General features: G+C 40.3%; 2 protein-coding genes across 5 annotated transcripts in view; one reads left to right on the forward strand and one right to left on the reverse strand.

Annotated features, from left to right (window-relative positions):
• Window positions 1–3,079, forward strand: part of LOC109917499 (E3 ubiquitin-protein ligase RING2-A-like) — a 36,974-nt gene extending 33,895 nt beyond the window's left edge. For all 4 annotated transcript variants that reach the window (XM_048616640.1, XM_020517334.2, XM_048616641.1 and 1 more), the window contains one exon: window positions 1,229–3,079. In XM_048616640.1, the coding sequence (XP_048472597.1) occupies window positions 1,229–1,330 (102 nt within the window). In that variant the 3' untranslated portion in view covers window positions 1,331–3,079. The remainder of the gene's footprint in view (window positions 1–1,228) is intronic.
• Window positions 3,080–12,024: 8,945 nt separating this feature from the next.
• LOC125486936 (probable G-protein coupled receptor 139) lies at window positions 12,025–16,963 on the reverse strand. Its single transcript, XM_048616500.1, has 2 exons — window positions 16,897–16,963; window positions 12,025–12,935 (listed from the first exon to the last, which is right to left on the reverse strand). The coding sequence occupies exons 1-2, from the start codon at window positions 16,961–16,963 to the stop codon at window positions 12,025–12,027; spliced, it is 978 nt and encodes a 325-aa protein (XP_048472457.1).
• Between the last annotated feature and the right edge of the window lie 2,018 nt (window positions 16,964–18,981).

Raw genomic sequence — 18,981 nt, forward strand, 5'->3', positions numbered from 1 at the left:
CTGTCTCTAAGGTGCCTGGGAATTGCCTCCCTAAACTCCTCCGCTTCTCCACTCCTCTTAAAATATTCTTTAAAACCTGTACTTTGTCACATGTTATCATGTTTCCTTTGTGTCAGTTTTTTTTGGTTGGTACTTCCTCAAAGTGCTTTGAATTATTTTGCTGTTTTTAAAGTGTTAAATAAAAGCAACTAGTTGCTGTTTTGGAGGTAGGAGGTATCCTGATCTTGACCAGAGACGAGAAACGTATAGAAATATCTCTGACTCTAAGTAGAGATTTGACGCAATGACTAAGTTAATCTATCCCAGATCGCTATCCTCATAAATTGCAGTCTGTCCATCGTCCGTGCAGCCATTCAAATTAACAGCACGACTAACAAACCAAGCAATTCTCCTCCCTACCTCCTAACTATTCCCTAAGTGAACAAAGTTCCACTGGTATGCTATTCCAATAAACGTAAGTCCCACTCAACCCAAATAGTAAAATAAAACTAAAACTTAGTCTCTCAAAACCCACACAGAATGTGTCTCCTTGGAACACTGTTTCTGCATGGTCTCTCCAGTCATAAACACATTTCTTCCACTGATCCTGCTGTCAGGGATGTTTTCTCCATGAAGACTCTTAATTAGAAGTGCCATGGTACCTTTTATGGATAAGATACTGCTTTCTTAGAGAGTATAACGATTTCTTGAGAACTGGGTGCTTATTTCTCAGATGGTTGCTCGCTCTCACTGATTTTTCAAAAACCCTCTCCTTATGTACCTTGGGTGACATATCAATTTTCTAACAATAGCATTGGTCCGAGGTTGTCAAAACAATCCGATTTAAATTCATTTGGCTTTCAATCGATAAGTGTTTGGTTTAAAATTAATTGGCTGATTCCAGCTAGTTGGCAAAACATCAAAACAAGCCTAAGGTTTCCAATCACAGCCAACTGATACATGTTTCAATTTTAGAGCTGGCTGTACATCTTCAGCTACATGCAGACACTTTTTTCATAAGTCTTCTAAGTTTAGAAAAGCAATTTATCTCTTAAAGGAACCCACACACTCTACACAACTTTGTAACACTCCCCAGGTGAGAGCAACTAATCCAGTGCAGAATGTACCTCAGACCTCAGTGAACTGTTTTGATTTACTGCTGCAATAGGCAGCCAGTTTAACCAATCTTTCTCTTTCTGGAATTTTCATGATGGGACATGTACTTAATTTGTCTTTGAACTTCTTGCAGACTTTGAATGGATCGCTGACACTGGAATTGGTAAATGAGAAATATTGGAAGGTCAGCAAGCCTCTTGAGCTATACTACGCACCCACCAAGGAGCAGAAATAGTGAAGGAAGAGGACTAAAAGAAAACTGCTATCTGCTTGCTTGCTCCTTCCATATATTTGCCACAATAAGACTGCAACAGCTTTTTTGGCTTTGGAGATTGTGGAAGGGACTGTGCTGAATCCCACAAGAGAAGGACTGGCTGGAAATTTTGAATGCAGGGCCAACGAGGACATTCTCTTGCAGTCTTGGTTAAGGGTATAGAATAAATCTGAACTGTTACATACCATGTCTCCTGTGTCCTCTGGTGCTGGGTGCAAATGTGTGTTTTGAGTTCAGGATCACGTTTTGAGGTTTGACCTTATTTCTACTGTGATCAATCGGTCATCCCAGCTAGTGAGTAGGTGTTCATGGAGCCCTGTGGTTCTTGTGCAGGTCCCTTTCGTTAGAGAACTGCTGATACTTTATATATATATATACTATATATATAATATATATATTATATATATATATGTGGTTAGCCAAATCCATTAAATGAAACAGAACATTGAGGTTGCACAGTACTGACAGTGCATACTCTTTTGTAGCTGATGAGGGGTTAGTGGGCAAACAAAGAAGATTTTAACCATTTGAAAGTTACAGTCCCCAAAACAATTTTCATGTCAGGTTTGATGTTTTTTTAGATGTACTATTTCTTCATTTTTCTGTTTTTCCTTTTGTGTGTTTATAACAGACATGGCTGCATAATATCCACAATTATTATATATCAAAATCTTCAGCTCCGTTTGTCGCTGATGTGCATTATTTTGGTTTTCTGCTTCTACATTTTATCTACGTAAATGTTTTACAAAAAATTCAAAGTCCTGCGCTTAATTTATTAGATATTCAACATTCTCAGCTAGTATTAAATTCTTCCTCTTCTCCTCCCACCCATCTTTTGTTTGTTGAGCAGCTGGTTTCCTTTCAGTCCCTTCATTGAGAATAACCCTGAACTTTCTGGGTTTAAATAAAGTGCCTGTGCCAATTGGCCTAAAGTTTTGATCCCCCTTGCACAGCTGGCTCATGTTTTCATTTTGTCTCTCATTTGTCACTGTATTTGAAGAGGAGTTTTTTGGTGAACAAAAGTTAGATGTGTTACATGATGATGTGTTTTTGAGATTTGAGACTGGTTTTTTTTTTGTTTGAAGATTGCTCAGTTGACCTTTGATGCCATGAAGGTACTTGTACCCATTTCATACCTGTTGCTTTGGAATGGAAAATCCAACCTAGTCATAATTTTCCCTGTCTGTCACCTTGATTTGGATTTGAGAAGGGAGGGTGGGGAAGGGGTTATTTTTAAGGGTAAATACTGTTGTGTGCTGACTTACTGTATCACATGAATTTCATATTGTGTGATTAGGAAATGTTTTAATATTCAGAGAATAAATTTTATTGAGTGAGTTTTGTTTTACTAGAAAAAGACGTGCACTTAAAAGATACATTCTTCTGCTTTCTGAAGTCATGGACTTTTTTTATCTTCTTTCAACACTTCTCCCTGGTTGTTTGTATGTGTGAACCTTGATCCACCTGTGTTGACAGACTCTTTGCACCAGCAATGCTGTTGAGCCAAACTTCTTCCATTCTGGCTCACAGGTGTAGAAAATAGTGATTATCTTGCGATAATTGTTCCTCCTGACCCAAGGCCAGTGTTGTCAATTGCACTTCATCACTGTGTTCTTGACAGAGCTTTGATAAAGTAGTAGAGAACAAAGATTGAGTGTGGCTTTGATACTGAATAAATTTTCTGCTCTCTACTCTTGGTTTTGGCTAGAAGATTGTTTCTTATATACTTTGTGAGACCACTCTGATCCATGCTAGTTACTCTCACTGCTTGAAATACTCATGCATGCAGTAGTTTATCCAACCGTGATGCACGATACCTAAATAGGTTTTGATGAAATGAAATATTGTAAATTGATAATGTTGAAGCTTTGAGAGAAATTGAACCGTGAACCATATTGCATAGTTCAGAAGGAAAATAAGTATGTCAAATGCAGTTTAACTCAACAGAATGTGCTGAATATTATGATCCTGTTGTTCCACAAACCGTGTTCGGGATGTATAAATCCCCATTTGACCATGAAAATGACCAATTTGCCTGATTGGCTGCTAATCAGGACACAAGCAGTTCACATCAGGCTTTGTTGTTAAGTCAAAGTAAATATTTATTGTCACACTTAACTTTCACAAAAGTAGAGAAAAAGAATTTCTAATCTTCTGCTATGCAACTCCAGCTATATTCTTTCAAAAACCCCAAATGCATGTATGCTCAGTTAAGGAGACAAAATACAAATATTTTGACACATACTGAGTGAGTGGATAAAGAACAGAGGGTAAGCAAATTCTGAAGAACAAAAATTTGGATTTGAATGTTGGGTTAAATTGTCTCATCTTTTTGATCTTAGTACAGATGACATCTAAAGGATGTGTCAAAACTCTTTCTTTTCGCTTTCTTGGTTTTCTGTCTCCCCTCACAAATGTGTTGAGATGGATGCTATCAGTTTGAGGGCTATGATCTTGTCAACAGGCAGAATTTCCTTAACGCTCGAGTTTTGATGTCACAAGGTTTCAAATTGAGGTTCACCTTGTAAAAGTGAAAATGCTAACAGTTTGCCTTCTGTTTGAAATGTGTTTGTTGCAACATTTTTGCCTATCCTTTCTTTTGCTACTTTGTACTTCTGTGAGCCTTTCAAAAAGGATGGACATGCAATCCAACATTGAGAATTCCTCTTTTTTGTCCTCTTTTTAATAAAAAGAGTCAGAGTCAGAGTCATTGTTATAGTCATACAGCACAGAAACAGACCCTTTGATCCAAGCAATCCATGCTACCAATAATCCCACACTAAACTGGTCCCACCTGCCTGCGCTTGGTCCATATCCCTCCAAGCTTTTCCTATTCATATATTTATCTCAATGTATCTCAAATGTTGTAACGTTACCAGCATGCACCAGGTTAGTATGAACCATCGAAACTGAGTAGATTCATCTGTGGAATCTCTGGTTGTAATTAGTAATAAATCTAATACTTTGTCCAAATCCTGTAGATGTTTGTGACAACTGGCTTTAATCATTGCTTTGAGAGTCTGGTGGTATCTTTCCAAAGCTTTGTGTGCTTGGTGGGTCACGTTTCAACTCTTTTTATATCCAAATTGCTTAGTCCTTGAAATTTTAGGCACAAAGTTTGAACACGGTCTGACTTTATTACAGTCCATAACTACTTTAAAAAAAAACAACTTTCTTCTGGAACTGTCTCTGCTGTAATTGCCCTTGTAGATTACGTTGTCATATCCATACTGTATTACAGGTGTCCTGCTTTCGTTTTCAGACTTGACTGGTTCTTCAAAAGTTGGTATGGTTATATAATTCTTTTGAGTTAATTAAATTTAGTGATACTCTCTTGCTGTGTTCATTTTCAAAGTTAGTGCAGATTTCCTACCAGCCAAACAAGTCTCAACCTCTCTGTGACATCACTCCGTATATTTTGTTTTTGCAACTACAGTGCCCCCCAGCTCAGTTAGTTTTATACTTGCCTCTGCTCTGCTGCTCCACCCTCTGACAACTTAGCTGACTAGGCTGTGATACCTGAGCTCTGGTAGTTTTATATTCACTCTACTGCTGTTGCTCTGCCTTCCGACAGCTTCCTGCCAATGTTCTGGCAACATCAGTTCAAATCCCATGTGGCAGATTATACCATATTTTTATTGAATTCAAATTTAACAAAGAAATCAAGCCTAATGGTGACCACATAGCCATTGTTGAGTTAAAAGAATAATGAAGCAGATTAATGACATTTAGGAAAGGAAATATGCTATCCTGGCCTGCATGTTACTGTGAACATACAGCAATATGGGAGACTCCTAATTGCCCGGCTGAATTGTCCTCAGGGTAGTGATAGAGCGAGTAATATTCACATTCATGAACTTTAGAAAGATAAAGGACCTATGGGAAATAAGGCACTTAATGATATCAATTTTAAAGAAAATGTGTGTAATACCCAAGAGTAGTTGGCCAGAATATTTTTAGAATTAGCAAAGTGTGACTAAATCAAAATAGTAAAGAGAGAGAAATTATAATGAGTGTCAGCCAGGAAAAAATATAAAGCAGACAGTAAGAGTTTCTGCAAGCATGTAGAAAGTGGAGTTGCCAATATTTATATTAGCATAGAGGATTTATAGTAGGAAAGGATATCTCTGGTTTTGAAATGAATTATTAACTGTACTTTAGTATATCTGTCAATTTGATGTTCCAAAATGTGAAAGTATTTCCATGCTTTTGGGGGTGATGTTTGCTTACCTGATTTCATGTCAGAATGAAGGGTTTATCTAAAGTTTACCTGCAGCTATGTGGAACAGTCCCTCTTCCACTGTTACACCAATACAATCCGTCACCACTCCCTCTGCTACATCGATGACTGTCAGTGCTGCCTTGTGCTCCCATGAGGATCTTGAACTTCTTTAACTTTACCAACACCTTTCACCCCAACCTCACATTCACCTGGATCATCTCTGATACCTCCCTCACCTTCTTGGAACACTGTCTCCATAACTGATAACTGTCTCAGCATGACATCGATCTCAAACACATGACCTTAACTACAACTCCTCTCACCCACCGTCCTGCAAGAATGCAATCCCTTACTTCCAATTCCACTGCCTCCTCTGTGTATCCGCTTGCAAGATGGGGCATTCTACTCCCAGAAATCCCAGATGTCGTCCTATTTCAAGGACCGCAACCCCCCCCCCCCGCCCCGATCTAAAATGCCCTCAACTGCATCTCTTGCATTTCCTGCACATTTTCCCTCAAACACCCTCTGCCCCCCACCCAACAAAAATAGTGTGCCCCTGGTCCTCAAATACCACACCACCAACCTCCAGTGCAGCATCCTTTTCCACTTACTATCCGACCCCAGCACCAGAAATAATTCCCTTATCTGCCTTTTGTAGGGACTGCTCCTTATGTGACTCCCTTGCCCACTCCATACTCTCGGCCAACCCCACCACACCTTTCCCTGCTTCCGCAGGAGGTGTTACACCTCCATCTGAGTCCCAAGACAAACTTGTGTATCCGATAGGCTTACCTGTATATCCTCCAACCTGGTGTACTGTATCCGTTGGTCCTGTTGTGGCCTTCTCTACATTGGTGAGACCAGATGTGGACTTGGTAACCGATTTGCAGAACACCTATGCTCCCTACACTAATCAACAACACCTTCCAGTTGCTAATCATTTTAACTCCCACTCCCTGGGTGATATGTCCATCCTAAGCCTCCTCCAGTGCCATAATGATGCCGCACATAAACTGGAGGAACGGCACCTTATAATCCACCTTGTTGGGGGGGGGGGGGGGGGTGCCTACAGCCTGATGGCCTAAAAGTAGAATTCACCAATTTCAAAATCTCCCCACCACCAGCCTCATCCCATGTAGAAGTCTCCCTGCCTCCTTGACCTGATGCTACCTGTCCATCTTCACTATCTATCCGCCCTACCCTTCCCACTGATCAATCCCCACTACCCCTATCTGCATCCATCTATCGCCATCCCACCTACCTTCCCCTCCCTCCCCAGTCCTGATCAAGGGTCTAGGCCCAAAACATTGACTGTCCTGCTCCTTTGCTGCCCGACCTGCTGTGTTCCTCCAGCTGCACGCTGTATTGACGCTATTCAGCATGTTACTTTCGTGACCTATGCAGAACCACTGCTGCATGCAAAGAGAGTTACAGGCAAAATAATTGTGAAACCAAATCAAATTTTAATACATTTCCTTCCACAACATACTGAATATTATACCTGTGTAATGTTCACTTGTTGAAATATCTCATAGTTTAGAATTTAAGCTGAAAAGGGATGCCAAAGATGAAAATTCTCTGATGAAAATTCTAAACTCTATTCTCCTGCAGTGTTATTCTGTCCATTTTCGTCCCCTTCCCTTCCTCAAGTTCCATGAAAGCAAAGTTTGGGAAAAGATGTCCTCTCTGTTGAGGTCAGTGGTATTACTCGGCATATTACTGTTGCCTCTGAGGTGTCCCCTGACCTGACAATTTGTTACACTTTATAATACTGTCTGAAGCAGAAAACATCAGTGCATATTTAGCGTCGGACACTGGTGAGCTACAGTATCAAAAGAATATTACTGAGGGTGGATCAATTCTGAGGGAGTGCTGCCCTGACAGAAGCGAATGAAAGGTCGCTGTACTGTCAAGAGGTTCAGCACTGAAGGAGTGCTGTGCTGTCAGAGGGTTAACTGAGGGAGTTTTTGCACTGACAGAGGGTCGATTCTGAGAAAGTGTTGCAAAGACTGAAGCTAATGAAATGATGCTCTACTGTCAAAAGCTCAGCACTGACACTGCACTGTACTGACTGTCATTGCTGAGGCCGTGCTGCACTGATTGGGTCAGCGCCAAGAGAGTTCTGTATAGAAGGGCTATTACTGAGGGAGTGTCTTTTGGTAGAAGAACACATGCAGAACATTCCTTAAATGGCAAAGTGGTTAGAAAGTGTAGAACTACAAATGTCTGCTAAGTCAGTGAAGGTTGACATGCAGATGCAGCGATCTATTAGAAAGGCAAATGGAATGTAAACTTTTTTGCATGAGGATTTGAGTACAGGAATAGTGAGGTCTTGCTACAATTGTATAGGAACTTGGTTAGACTGTGCATTTTTCAGTCTCCTTATGTCAGGAAAGATGTTGTAATAGAGGTGGTGCAACAAAAGATAACCAGACATCATCTCAGATGCTGGGACTGTCCCAGAAAATAGAGATTGGGCAAACTGGCCTTAGAGTTTTGAAGAATGAGAAGTGATCTTATTGGCATGTCTAAAATACATGAAGGGGTGGACAGAATAGGTGCAATTAAGATGGTTCCCCTGTTTGGGGTATCTAGAACCAGGGAGTAGAAATTATAAATAGGGCAACTGCCACTGAGGTCCAGGTGGCATTATTTTATTATGTATTGTTTATTACTTTATGGGGGTGGACAATTGTTTTTCAGACTGGAGGCCTGTAACCAGCGGTGTTCCTGGATTGGTCCTGGGTCCACTTTTTTGTTTATCATTTAGGTAAGTGATTTAGATGAGAATATAGAAAGCATGGTTAGTAATTTTGTGGCTGACACCAAGATTGATAGTACAGTGGGCAGTGAAGAAAGTTATCTAAGATTGCAAAGAGGTCATGGTCAATTGAGTCAATGGGTTGAAGAATGGAAGATGGAGTTTAATTTGGAGGTATTGCTTTTTAGTAAAACAAACCAAGGCAAGTCTTATACAATTAAAAGTAGGGCCTTGGATAGTATTGTAGGACAGAGAGACGTGGGGTTCAGGTACGTAATTCAGGTACATAATCTATGTGTGCATCACATAGATAGGGTAGTTAAGGCATTTAGCATGCTTGCCTTCATTGCTTACACCTTTGAGTATAGAAGTTGGGATGCTATGTTGAGATTGTACAGGATGTTCTAGAGACCTCTTCTGGAGTACTGTGTCCTGTTCTGGTCACCCTGTTATAGGAAGGATATTATTAAGCTGGAGAGGGTTCAGAAGAGATTTACCAAGATGTTACTGGGAATCAAGGGCTTGCATTGTAAGGAGAGGCTGGATAGGCTGGAACGTTTTTTCCTGGAGCATAGGAGGTTTAAAAAAATCATTAAAAACTGAAAGAACTGTGGATGCTGTAAATCAGGATCAAAAACGAAGCTGCTGGAAAAGCTCAGCAGATCTGGCAGCATCTGTGGAGAAAAAAATCCAGAGTTAACATTTCGGGTCCAGTGCCCCTTCCTCAGGACTCAACATGGAGAAAAAATAGTCCTGAGGGAGGGTCACTAGACCGGAAATGTTAACTCTGGATTTTTTTTCTCCACAGATGCTGCCAGACCTGCTGAGCTTTTCCAGCAGCTTCTGTTTTTGTTTAAAAATCATGACTGGTGTAGATAAGGTGAATGGCAGGTGTTTTTCTTAAGGTGAGGATTTCAAGACTAAGGGGCATATTTTTAAGGTGAGAGAAGAAAGACTTAAAAAAGGTCATGAGGGGCATTTTTTTTTTAACACAGATTGGTTCATGTCTGGAATAAACTTTCAGAGGAAGTGCTGGATGCAGGTACAGCTACAATGTTTCCAAGACATTTAGATAAGTACATGACTAAGAAAAGTTTTGAGGATATGGGCCAAGTGCAGGCAGGTGGAACTAGTTTAGTTTGGGATTATGGATGGCATGGATTGGTTGAATGGAAGAGTCCTTTTCTGTGCTGTATGACTATGACTCTATTCGGAGTGTTGTGAGCCTTTAGGATAATGCAGTGGACTGTGGAAACTCAGTTCTTGAGTATGTTTAATGTAGAGATTGATAGATGTCGAATTACTAATGCATTCAGCTATGCTCCTTCCCAGGCTTCCTGCTTCTGCATGGATCACTGAGGTCTGGGTGGCAGCAACTTCTGCAACCTGATATCAATGGGCCCATACGCTGATCGGCAGCATGGCTGTACAGCTGAGAGGGAACATGGGTGTACTGCATTGTAGGAGTTGATAAAAGTCAATGAAAGCTACAATCAGTCATGATCATATAGAATGATAAGATAGTTTTGATGGGCTGAATAGCCTCTTGTTCTTATGTTCCTATTATCAAAGGGTTAAAATCCAGGCAGTGCTGCAACGTCAGAGAATCAGTACCGAGGAGGAGCACAGCACTGTCAGTGGATCAGCACTAAGGAAGCACTGCATGGTCAGAGTGTCAGTACTGAGAAAGTGCTGTATGGTCAGACAGTCGGTACTGAGGGAGTACTGCATTGTTGGAGGGTCAATACTGAGGGTGCACTGCAAAGAAGAAAGGGTCATTACTAAGCGAGTGTGTAGAGGAAACATTGGTGTACAGGATTGTGGGGATGGAAGTTATTGAAGTGTTTAATGTTCATGGTTGTACAGAATGACGACAATTTTGCTGGGCTGAATGGCTACTCCTTTTCCTCTCTTCCTAACCCAGAGTGTCAGCACTGAAGCAGTGTTGCACTGTCAGAAGGTCAATACTGAGATGTACTATATTGTTTCAGGGGCACCACTCCGTATCATCTGCGATGTGTCTGCCTCTTCACCATTGCATCTAATGAAGTTGCGGCATTTGACTCGCAGGCTGGAAGAACCGAATCTTATTCAAACCTCATTTGGTTCAGTTCAATTTTGTGACAGCAATTCGGGAAGGATTGGTTGGTCTTTGAGAGGCTACCAGACTTTCACTGGAATGATGCCAGGGCTTAACGGGATGTTGAATGGGCGTGTTTTTTTATTCACTGGTTTAGGGAGGGATGAAAGTCTAAAATGTTAAAGTAATGTAGGTACAGTAAAATTATTTCCTGTGGTGGAGAAATAAATATTGATGCAATGAAGTTAAAATACAGAGCCCCAGTGATCTAATTGAATTGTGTAGCAGGCTCATGGGGCTGAATGGCCTCCTCTGAGCTTGATGTTTTTCTGTCACTACACATGTCAAGCTACTTTAAATTTAGTTCATTTTTCCTGGTAATTAGCAGTGCAGCCGGCACTATTTATCTGATTGATTAATTCACAATGTTTTGAGTTTGTTTCTCACCCTGACGCACTGACACGTACTTTCAGAGTCTCTCAGTTGAATCACAGGCTGCTTTTATTCTAATTGGATTGGTGGTGTGATGGTGACAATTCAGAATGGAGTTGTTGAGGAATCCGAAAATTAGCTGCTTTCATAGCATCAGTATAGGGAACAGACTAAGAAGGAAGTGTTAATGATATTTGCACAGCTCATCGACAGAGAGAAGTTATCAGTACAGGACGTAGTACACAGACTGAGAGGAACAGTATCCGGATTAAGACAAAGCTCCCAGGCTGAAAGGGACAGCAGGGAGTGTGGGGGTGGATGATACAGGGTCAAGGGCCTGGAGTGTGGATGGATAGGAACATAGTGACAGGAGAACACCATTCAGCCCTTCCACCACATTCTGTTGCTCAATTTGGTCATGACTTACTAGGACGACAACTCCATACTCATTGCATTGATTTATCAAAAATCTATTGCTCTAGAGTTTTCAAAATCCATTTCAACCTTAACATCCATGGTTTTCTGAGGGAGAGAGTTTTAGATTCCCACTACCTTTTGCATGAAAATGGTTTCCTGATGTAAGTCCTGATTGGTCTTGCTCTCATTTTAGGTTTCCATCCTCTTGTTCTTCATTCACCTACCTCATCCAATGAAATTGTTCCTCTCTATCTGGCTGTTGAATCCTTTTTCCCAGCCTTTTTAAACTCAAGTGACTATGAGCTCAGTCTTTGGCTCAGAAGAAGAACAATTTATTATAGGGTCTGTAAAAATCATTGAATCCCTACAGTGTCGAAATAGGCTATTGAGCCCATCAAGTCCACACCAACCCTTCAAAAAGCATCCCATCCAGACCCACCGTATATATGTAACCCTGCATTCCCTGTGGCTAATTCACATTCAGCCTGCACATCCATCGACCCTATTGGCAATTTAGCATAGTCAATCCACTTGCATATTTTTGGATTGTGGGAGGAGACCAGAACAAAACCCAGACACAAGCAGAACGTGCAAACTCCACTTTGTCAGTCCCCTGAGGGTAGAATTGAGGCAACAGTGTTAACAACTGTGCCACCTGCAACCATGGTAATTCGGTAGATAAAAATCCAGGATTAAATGCTATATTCCTGGATTAGACAAACTAATTTGACTCCAGGCTGCTGTTAGTTTATTTGTTTATTAAATAATTTAATAATGATTGTAACCGGATATTTCACCGCACTCTTGAACTGCTCTCTGAACATTGACTGAGTCACGCCATAAATAAATGTATTCGTGCAGCAACTTAAACTCTGGAGCATGGATCCGACCTGCTGAAAGATGTATGAGGAATATCTGTAATAATTGAGAGTTGCTCCTGTAATGACAAATAATAAATATATAACGTATGTCAACCACAGGAGTATGAAGCTGCTGGATACGCAGAAGAGTAAAATTATGGACTTCCTCCTGTTCTCCATCTCTGGGTCACTGTCATTTTCTCTCCTGTTCTGACCTGTCAGTCCCTTACGAACTTGACTGGTTATTAAAATGTGTCTGACGGTCAGAGCGTTGAACAATAAAATGAAAGCAAATGGAGGCAATGGAGTTAAAAGTGTATCAAACCAATCAAATCCTACCCATCCAGGCTCAGTGAAATAGCTTTGTTTTGTATGGCAAAACCATGGCACATTGTTGATCACTTCTGTAGGTTCAAGTGTAAAGTAGAAGGGAATATTTTTTAAACAGAGCAATGCACCAGTTGTTGCTAGAACTGCAGACACAGCTTTCTCAGTGCAATATTTTGTTTTCAGCTTCTGACAACAAATAGCCACAAACCGATCAAAAGTGAAATCGACGGTGAACCAAACAGAGCAGTCTGTGGCTGTATGACCCAAGACAGCACGAATACTGCAGACGGGGGTGATGTTCAAGAAAAGCATTATTGGGAAATAATAGCCATTGATATAGCGTAGTATGACTTCAGTGATAATGACCATTAAATCCGCTGCTGCCATGGCCACCAGATAGCGAGTGGTACATACTGAAAGCCCACACTTTCCCCGAGATAGGATCAGTATTGTAATTAAGTTAACTGCAAAAAAAAAGATAAGGGGAAAGAGGTTGGAAATTCAAAACCAAACTTTCTATATTTCCAGTCTGATGTAAAGTTTCATAAAACATAAAGCTTTTCATCACCAGTTTAGAAACTGCCCACTTTCAGATTGAACAAGGCTGGAAAATAGGATGGGATATCTAACCAGTCCCAGGATGAATGTTGATGATGTAAGTATTTACATGACGCAGATTTGATACTGTTGGTTATAGTTTCTGAGTCCATAGGAAGCTGAAGGGAAATAAGCAGAGTGGACAACTGCTTTTACAGACGAGCAAGACTGTTCCCACCCCCTCCCACATTCACTCCCTATTGGTCTACCCCCTCTTCCTCTGAAGACATTTTCTATCTAGATTAGAAGACTCATATCAACAACTGGATCATCTATGGGTTGGTCAGACATTGGATTTCTCAAATTCATGTACCCAATGCTGCAACCTGCATGGAGGTCACTCTTTCAAATTAAGTTCAGGAAAACTGTCAAGGACAGAAGAGGCCTTGTAATGATTTATAATTGCCCAGGCATGGGAGAATGAAATTTTCAGGTACATACAACCAGAGAGTTATGCAGCATGCAATCAGACACTTTGGCCCAACCTGTCTATTTGGACAATGTTTCCCAAATGAAGCTAGTCTCATTTGACTGTGTTAGGCCCATATCCTATTCATGTAACTGTCCAAATGTCTTTTAAATACTGGAACTGTATCTTCCTCTACCACTTATTCTGGCAGTTCGTTACATATATGCACTACCCTCTGTGTGAAAAATTTGCCCCTCAGACCTTTTTTAAACCTTTTCCCTCTCACCTTAAAACTATATATTTTTGAATTCCCCTACTGTAGGGAAAAGACCTTTGCTGGTCACCTTATCTATCCTTCTCATGATTTTATAAAGCTCTATAAGGTCACCGTATCAACATTACGTACTCTGGAGAAAAAGATCCCAGCCTATCCAGCCTCTCCTTATAATTCAAACTCTCCAGTCCTGGTAAACATCCTTGCAACTCTTTTCTGCACCCTTTCCAATTTAATAACATCCTTTAATAGCAGTTTGTATCTAATTGGCTAGTTCTCCCCAGATCCCATATGATCTACTTTACTAACCAGTCTACCATGTAGAACCTTGTTGAAGGCTTTGCTGAAGTCCATGTAGACAATGTCTACAGCTCTGCCCTCATGATATCTTTGTCAATTAATCTCTGTATCCCCACCCAATATCCCAAATTTTCCCTTTTGTTACCCTGCTCCCATTCCTCAGTTTCAACAGCATAAATCTATTTGGCCCTTCCTTCAGTTCTGAAGGTAAGTCATTGTCCACTCGAGATGTGAGCTGTTTTTCTCGCTCCACAGATGCTTCTGGTCTTGATGAGTATTTTCAGATAAATTACAGAATTCCTACAGTTAGAAAGAGGCCATTTGGCCCAGTGAGTCTTCACTTCCTGTCTGAAGAGCATCCCACCCAGAACCACGCCCACCCTATTCCCATACCCCACATTTACAGTGAGTAATCAAACTAGCATGCACATCCCTGGATACTATGGGGCAATTTAGTATGACCAATCCACCTAACCTGCGTATCTTTGGACTGTTGGAAGAAATGAGAGTTCTTGGTGGAAATGCACGCAGACGCAGGCAGAACATGCAAACGCCACATAGACAGACACACTAAGCTGTAATCGAAGCTGGGTCCCTGGGCACAATGCTGCATTTTCTGCTTTTACCTGTTCCAGGTTTCTTGTCCACAACACTGCTCCTGGTATATGCAAACCAATTTTTATTATTACGCACTTCTAAGTGTTTTGAAATAAATAGAAATGAATATTGACCCTCCTAAAATTTACAAAAAAAGGGCACAGAATGCTGAAAAGAACTGGTTCGTGGATAGAGAAACAGAGTTAGCATTTTAATTTGACAATCTTTTATCAGAACTTGAATATGTTAGTGATGAATGGTATAGTAGCAGCAGTAATATTGGAGAAAAGTGCAGTAGGAGAGGAGAATACAAAACTGTGACCCAGCAGACATAACTCAACGATGAAAGGGGTGATAACATACAGGTCCAGGGGAGGGATACATGCTAGTGGAAGAGCAACAGAAGTAAGGGCCTCATAGAAAATCAGATCAAGACGATGAAGTTCATAGTGGTTCTGAATTGCATTCCCAGAATTACAATCAGCTGACCCAGTCAGCAATTATGGATCATCAATAACCTCTAGCAATAGCCCACAGCTCTCCCACTTCAAATGGCTCTGTGCAGCCATTGTCCATCACCTGAGTTACAGACTAATGAGCATAATAGTGTGTTAAAAATAGGGTGGTCTGGTTACTCAAAGATGTAACATGTAATATATAATGAGATGTAGTGTGAACATATTCCAAAAGGGAATGTTCAACATATCACATCCTGCTGAATTCTTTGAATGAGTAGATGAGGATAAAGCTATAGATGCAATTTATCTATTTTTTTTCAAAGGGAATTTTTAAAGGACCGTATTCACGACTTTTGAATAATCTCAGAGTAATTGGAGTTGAAGAATCTCATTTGTAAGAAAACAAAAACCTTGATTTGATTTGATTTGATTTATTATTGTCACATGTACCTAAGTACAGTGAAAAGTTTTGTTTTGTGTGCAGCACAGCAGATCATAACATATAAAGACACAGTGATCATAGGATGGTTGAACAGAGCGAGGAATACAAAGTTATGGCTGCAAAGAAGCTGTAAAAATTAGGATCAACATTAGATTCGAAATTTGACAGGTCCATTCAGTAGTCTAATAACAACAGGGCAGAAGCTGTTCTTGAACCGTTGGTGCATGTGTTTAAGCTTTTGTAACCTAGAGTAGGAGCTTAATATATTAGTACAATGTTTGTCACTTGGCTCATTACTAATACCATTTACATAAACAACATGCTCTTGGCAGTCAGAAGCACTCATTTAAAATTAGCAGAGGAACTGAAAGGGAGAGTCCAATTAATTCTAAGGAAGAAATAAGAAAAAAATTGAAGCTATTTATAAATGATCAGGGTGGGATTCTAAATAACAAATGACTTTCAATATAGTTCAGTGTAAAGTTCTGCATCTTGGAAGGAAGGATAAGTTACTCATTAAAAATAAGGCTATGTGAATCGTGTAAAGGGACAAAAGATTTCTGCAATACAGATTCAATTTTTTTAGAGCAACACAGAACAATGGTTAAAACGCAAAACAAACAGGAAACATCACTGGGCTTCTGTCCTACATGAATAATATTGAAAAACAAAAAGCTGTGTTTAACTCACTTAGAAGCTTTGGTATCCAACGCTTAGCAGACTGCATACAGAGTGCTTATTTCCACACTGCAAAGCAGGTCACTGAACTCCAGGAGAACATGCAGCTCTTTAGAGTTGCAAAATGGTTACTATCAGAAACAGAAAGTTGAGGGGCAGACCTAACTGAAACCCTTAAGTTGATGAAGAAGGGTGATAGGTTGAATGTGAGAATACATTTCCACTTTTAGACATAAGATGGCCTGCAGACAATTCAGTAAGGAATTCATGACAAATTCAATTATACATAAGGCAAATTGTGGAATTTTCTGCAAAATTGTGTATTTGAGGTGAATAGCATGGATATATTTAAGAAGATGCTAATGAGATGAGAATGGAAGGGATAGAGTAAGTGCTGAATAGTTTAGTTTCAGTCAGGAGCAGACAAAGTCTATAACATAAAGCATCTGCACTTTACCTTGGACCAGGTTCTGAGGAATTACAATAAATTGGATAATTCATCTTTGGCATGTGAGGTCAATAGAAACAGAGCAATGAACTTGGATGCATCCTATGAAGCAGAACTAAATTACTGATTGTGAAATTGTAGGCATAATTCTCATCAGAAATAACATTATCAATGAATGAGCAAAATCAAATGTGTACAATACAAATAATGGTAGTCACTTACCAGGAATACCAATGATAGCAAGGATCACATAGTATATTTTCACAATACTGTCAATTGGAAGGTGCATTTTCTGTTTGAAGTGACCTGTCCTTTTGTGCTGTAAGCATTCTCCCTGAATTAAACTTTGAGGTAATGTATTTCCCAGAGCCTTCAATTTATATGCTAAGGGTCCTCCACTGGGATAACCATTATATTGTTTTTTGAAAGTTACACAAACACATTACGAGTGTCAAGTTAAGTCTATTTGATGGTAGAGTGCATTTAGCACTGAAACTTTGGTTGAGAACTCTTCAGAGAACTGAGAACTAAACAGCCCCAAAGGGGAAAAAAAAGGCATCAGTACAATATGTTAGACCATCTGAAAATAACATACTGCCTCAAAATAATATGTCATCTCAAAGTGATACAGCAACTCTATCAGTACACCACCTTAAACTCATATAATGATTCAATCTAACAAAATTTCTCTGTCTAACAGAGCACCTCAAGCGAATGTTGCAACTGAAACTCAAATCATCTCAAACATGGGGCTCCACTGCAGGCATTTGTCAGGGTAGCTGTTTAGGCCTAACCACCTTCATATGATCAGAGGTATGGATTTTCATTGATGATGTTCAACATCATTGAAAATCCCCAGACTGAAGCAGTCTATAGCAAAACGCAGCATAACAGAGACAACCTCCAGGCTTGTGCTGGTAAGTGGCATCTAATATTCAATCCAAATAAGCTCTAGCCAATGATCATCATCCACGAAAGAGAATCTGACCATTATCTCTTGAAACATCCCTACTGCTGAATCCCCCACTATAGCTATCCTGGGGGTTATTATTGACAAGAAAATTAACTGTGTCAGCCATATAAATATTAAAGTGACGAGAATAGATCAGAGGCTGGAATAACTCACTTGCTGACTCCTCAAAGTCTGTTCATCATCTTCAAGATACAAGCTAAGGGTGTGATGGATATCTCCCCACTTGCCTGGAAAAGTACACCTCCAACAACACTTAAGATGCTCAACAACATTCAACGTAAAGGTTGGTCATAGTAGACTGGTTAGCAAGGTCCGATTACATGGAATACAGGGAGAACTATCCATTTGGATAAAAAACTGGCTCGAAGGTAGGAGAACATAGAACATTGGACATAGAACATTACAGCGCAGTACAGGCCCTTCGGCCCTCGATGTTGTGCCGACCTGTGAAACCAATCTGAAGCCCATCTAACCTAAACTATTCCATTATCATCCATATGTTTATTCAATGACCATTTAAATGCCCTTAAAGTGGGCGAGTCTGAGACAGAGGGTGGTAGTGAAGGGTTGCTTTTCAGACGACAGGCCTGTGACCAGTGGTGCATCATAAGGATCGGTGCTGGGTCAACTGCTTTTCGTCATTTATATAAATGATTTGGATGTGAATATAGGAAATATAGTTAGTAAGATTGAAGATGACATCAAAGTTGGAGGTATAGTGGACAGTGAAGAAAGTTATCTCAGAGTACATTGGGATCTTGATCAAATGGGCCAATGGGCCAAAGAGTGGCAGATGGAATTTAATTTAAATAAATGTGAGTTGCTGCATTTTGAAAAGGCAAATCAGGGCAGGACTTATACACTTAATGGTAAGACCCTGGGGTGTGTTGCTGAACCAAGAGACCTTGGAATGCAGGTTCATAGTTCCTTGAAATTGGAGTCCCAGATTGACAGGACATTGAAGAAGGTGATTGGTATTTATGCCATTTTTGGTCAGTGCATTGAGTTGGGAGGTCATCTTGTGGCTGTAGAGAGCGTTGGTTAGGCCACTTTTGGAATACTGGGTGCAAATCTGGTCTCCCTGCTCTCAGAAAGAAGTTGTGAAACTTTCAAGGTTTCAGAAAAGACCTAAAAGGGTATTGCCAAGGTTGGAGGGTTTGAACTACAGGGAGAGGCTGAATAGGCTGGTGCTATTTTTCCCGGGAGTGTTGGAGGCTGAGGGGTAACCTTATAGAGGTTTATAAAATCATGAATGACATGCATAGGGTGAATAGACAAGGTGTTTTCCCTGGCATGGGAGAGTCTAAAACTAGAGGGCATAGGTGAGAGGGGAA

Source organism: Rhincodon typus, chromosome 35 (genome assembly GCF_021869965.1).
Source record: "Rhincodon typus isolate 14 chromosome 35, sRhiTyp1.1, whole genome shotgun sequence".
Taxonomy (NCBI): domain Eukaryota; kingdom Metazoa; phylum Chordata; class Chondrichthyes; order Orectolobiformes; family Rhincodontidae; genus Rhincodon; species Rhincodon typus.

Coding starts and splice junctions, on each gene's coding strand:
- LOC125486936 (XM_048616500.1), bottom strand. CDS start 16,963: ATGCACCTTCCAATTGACAGTATTGTGAAAATATACTATGTGATCCTT. Junction 12,936..16,896: donor TGCTATCATTGGTATTCCTG/GTAAGTGACTAC, acceptor TTTTTTTTGCAG/TTAACTTAATTACAATACTG.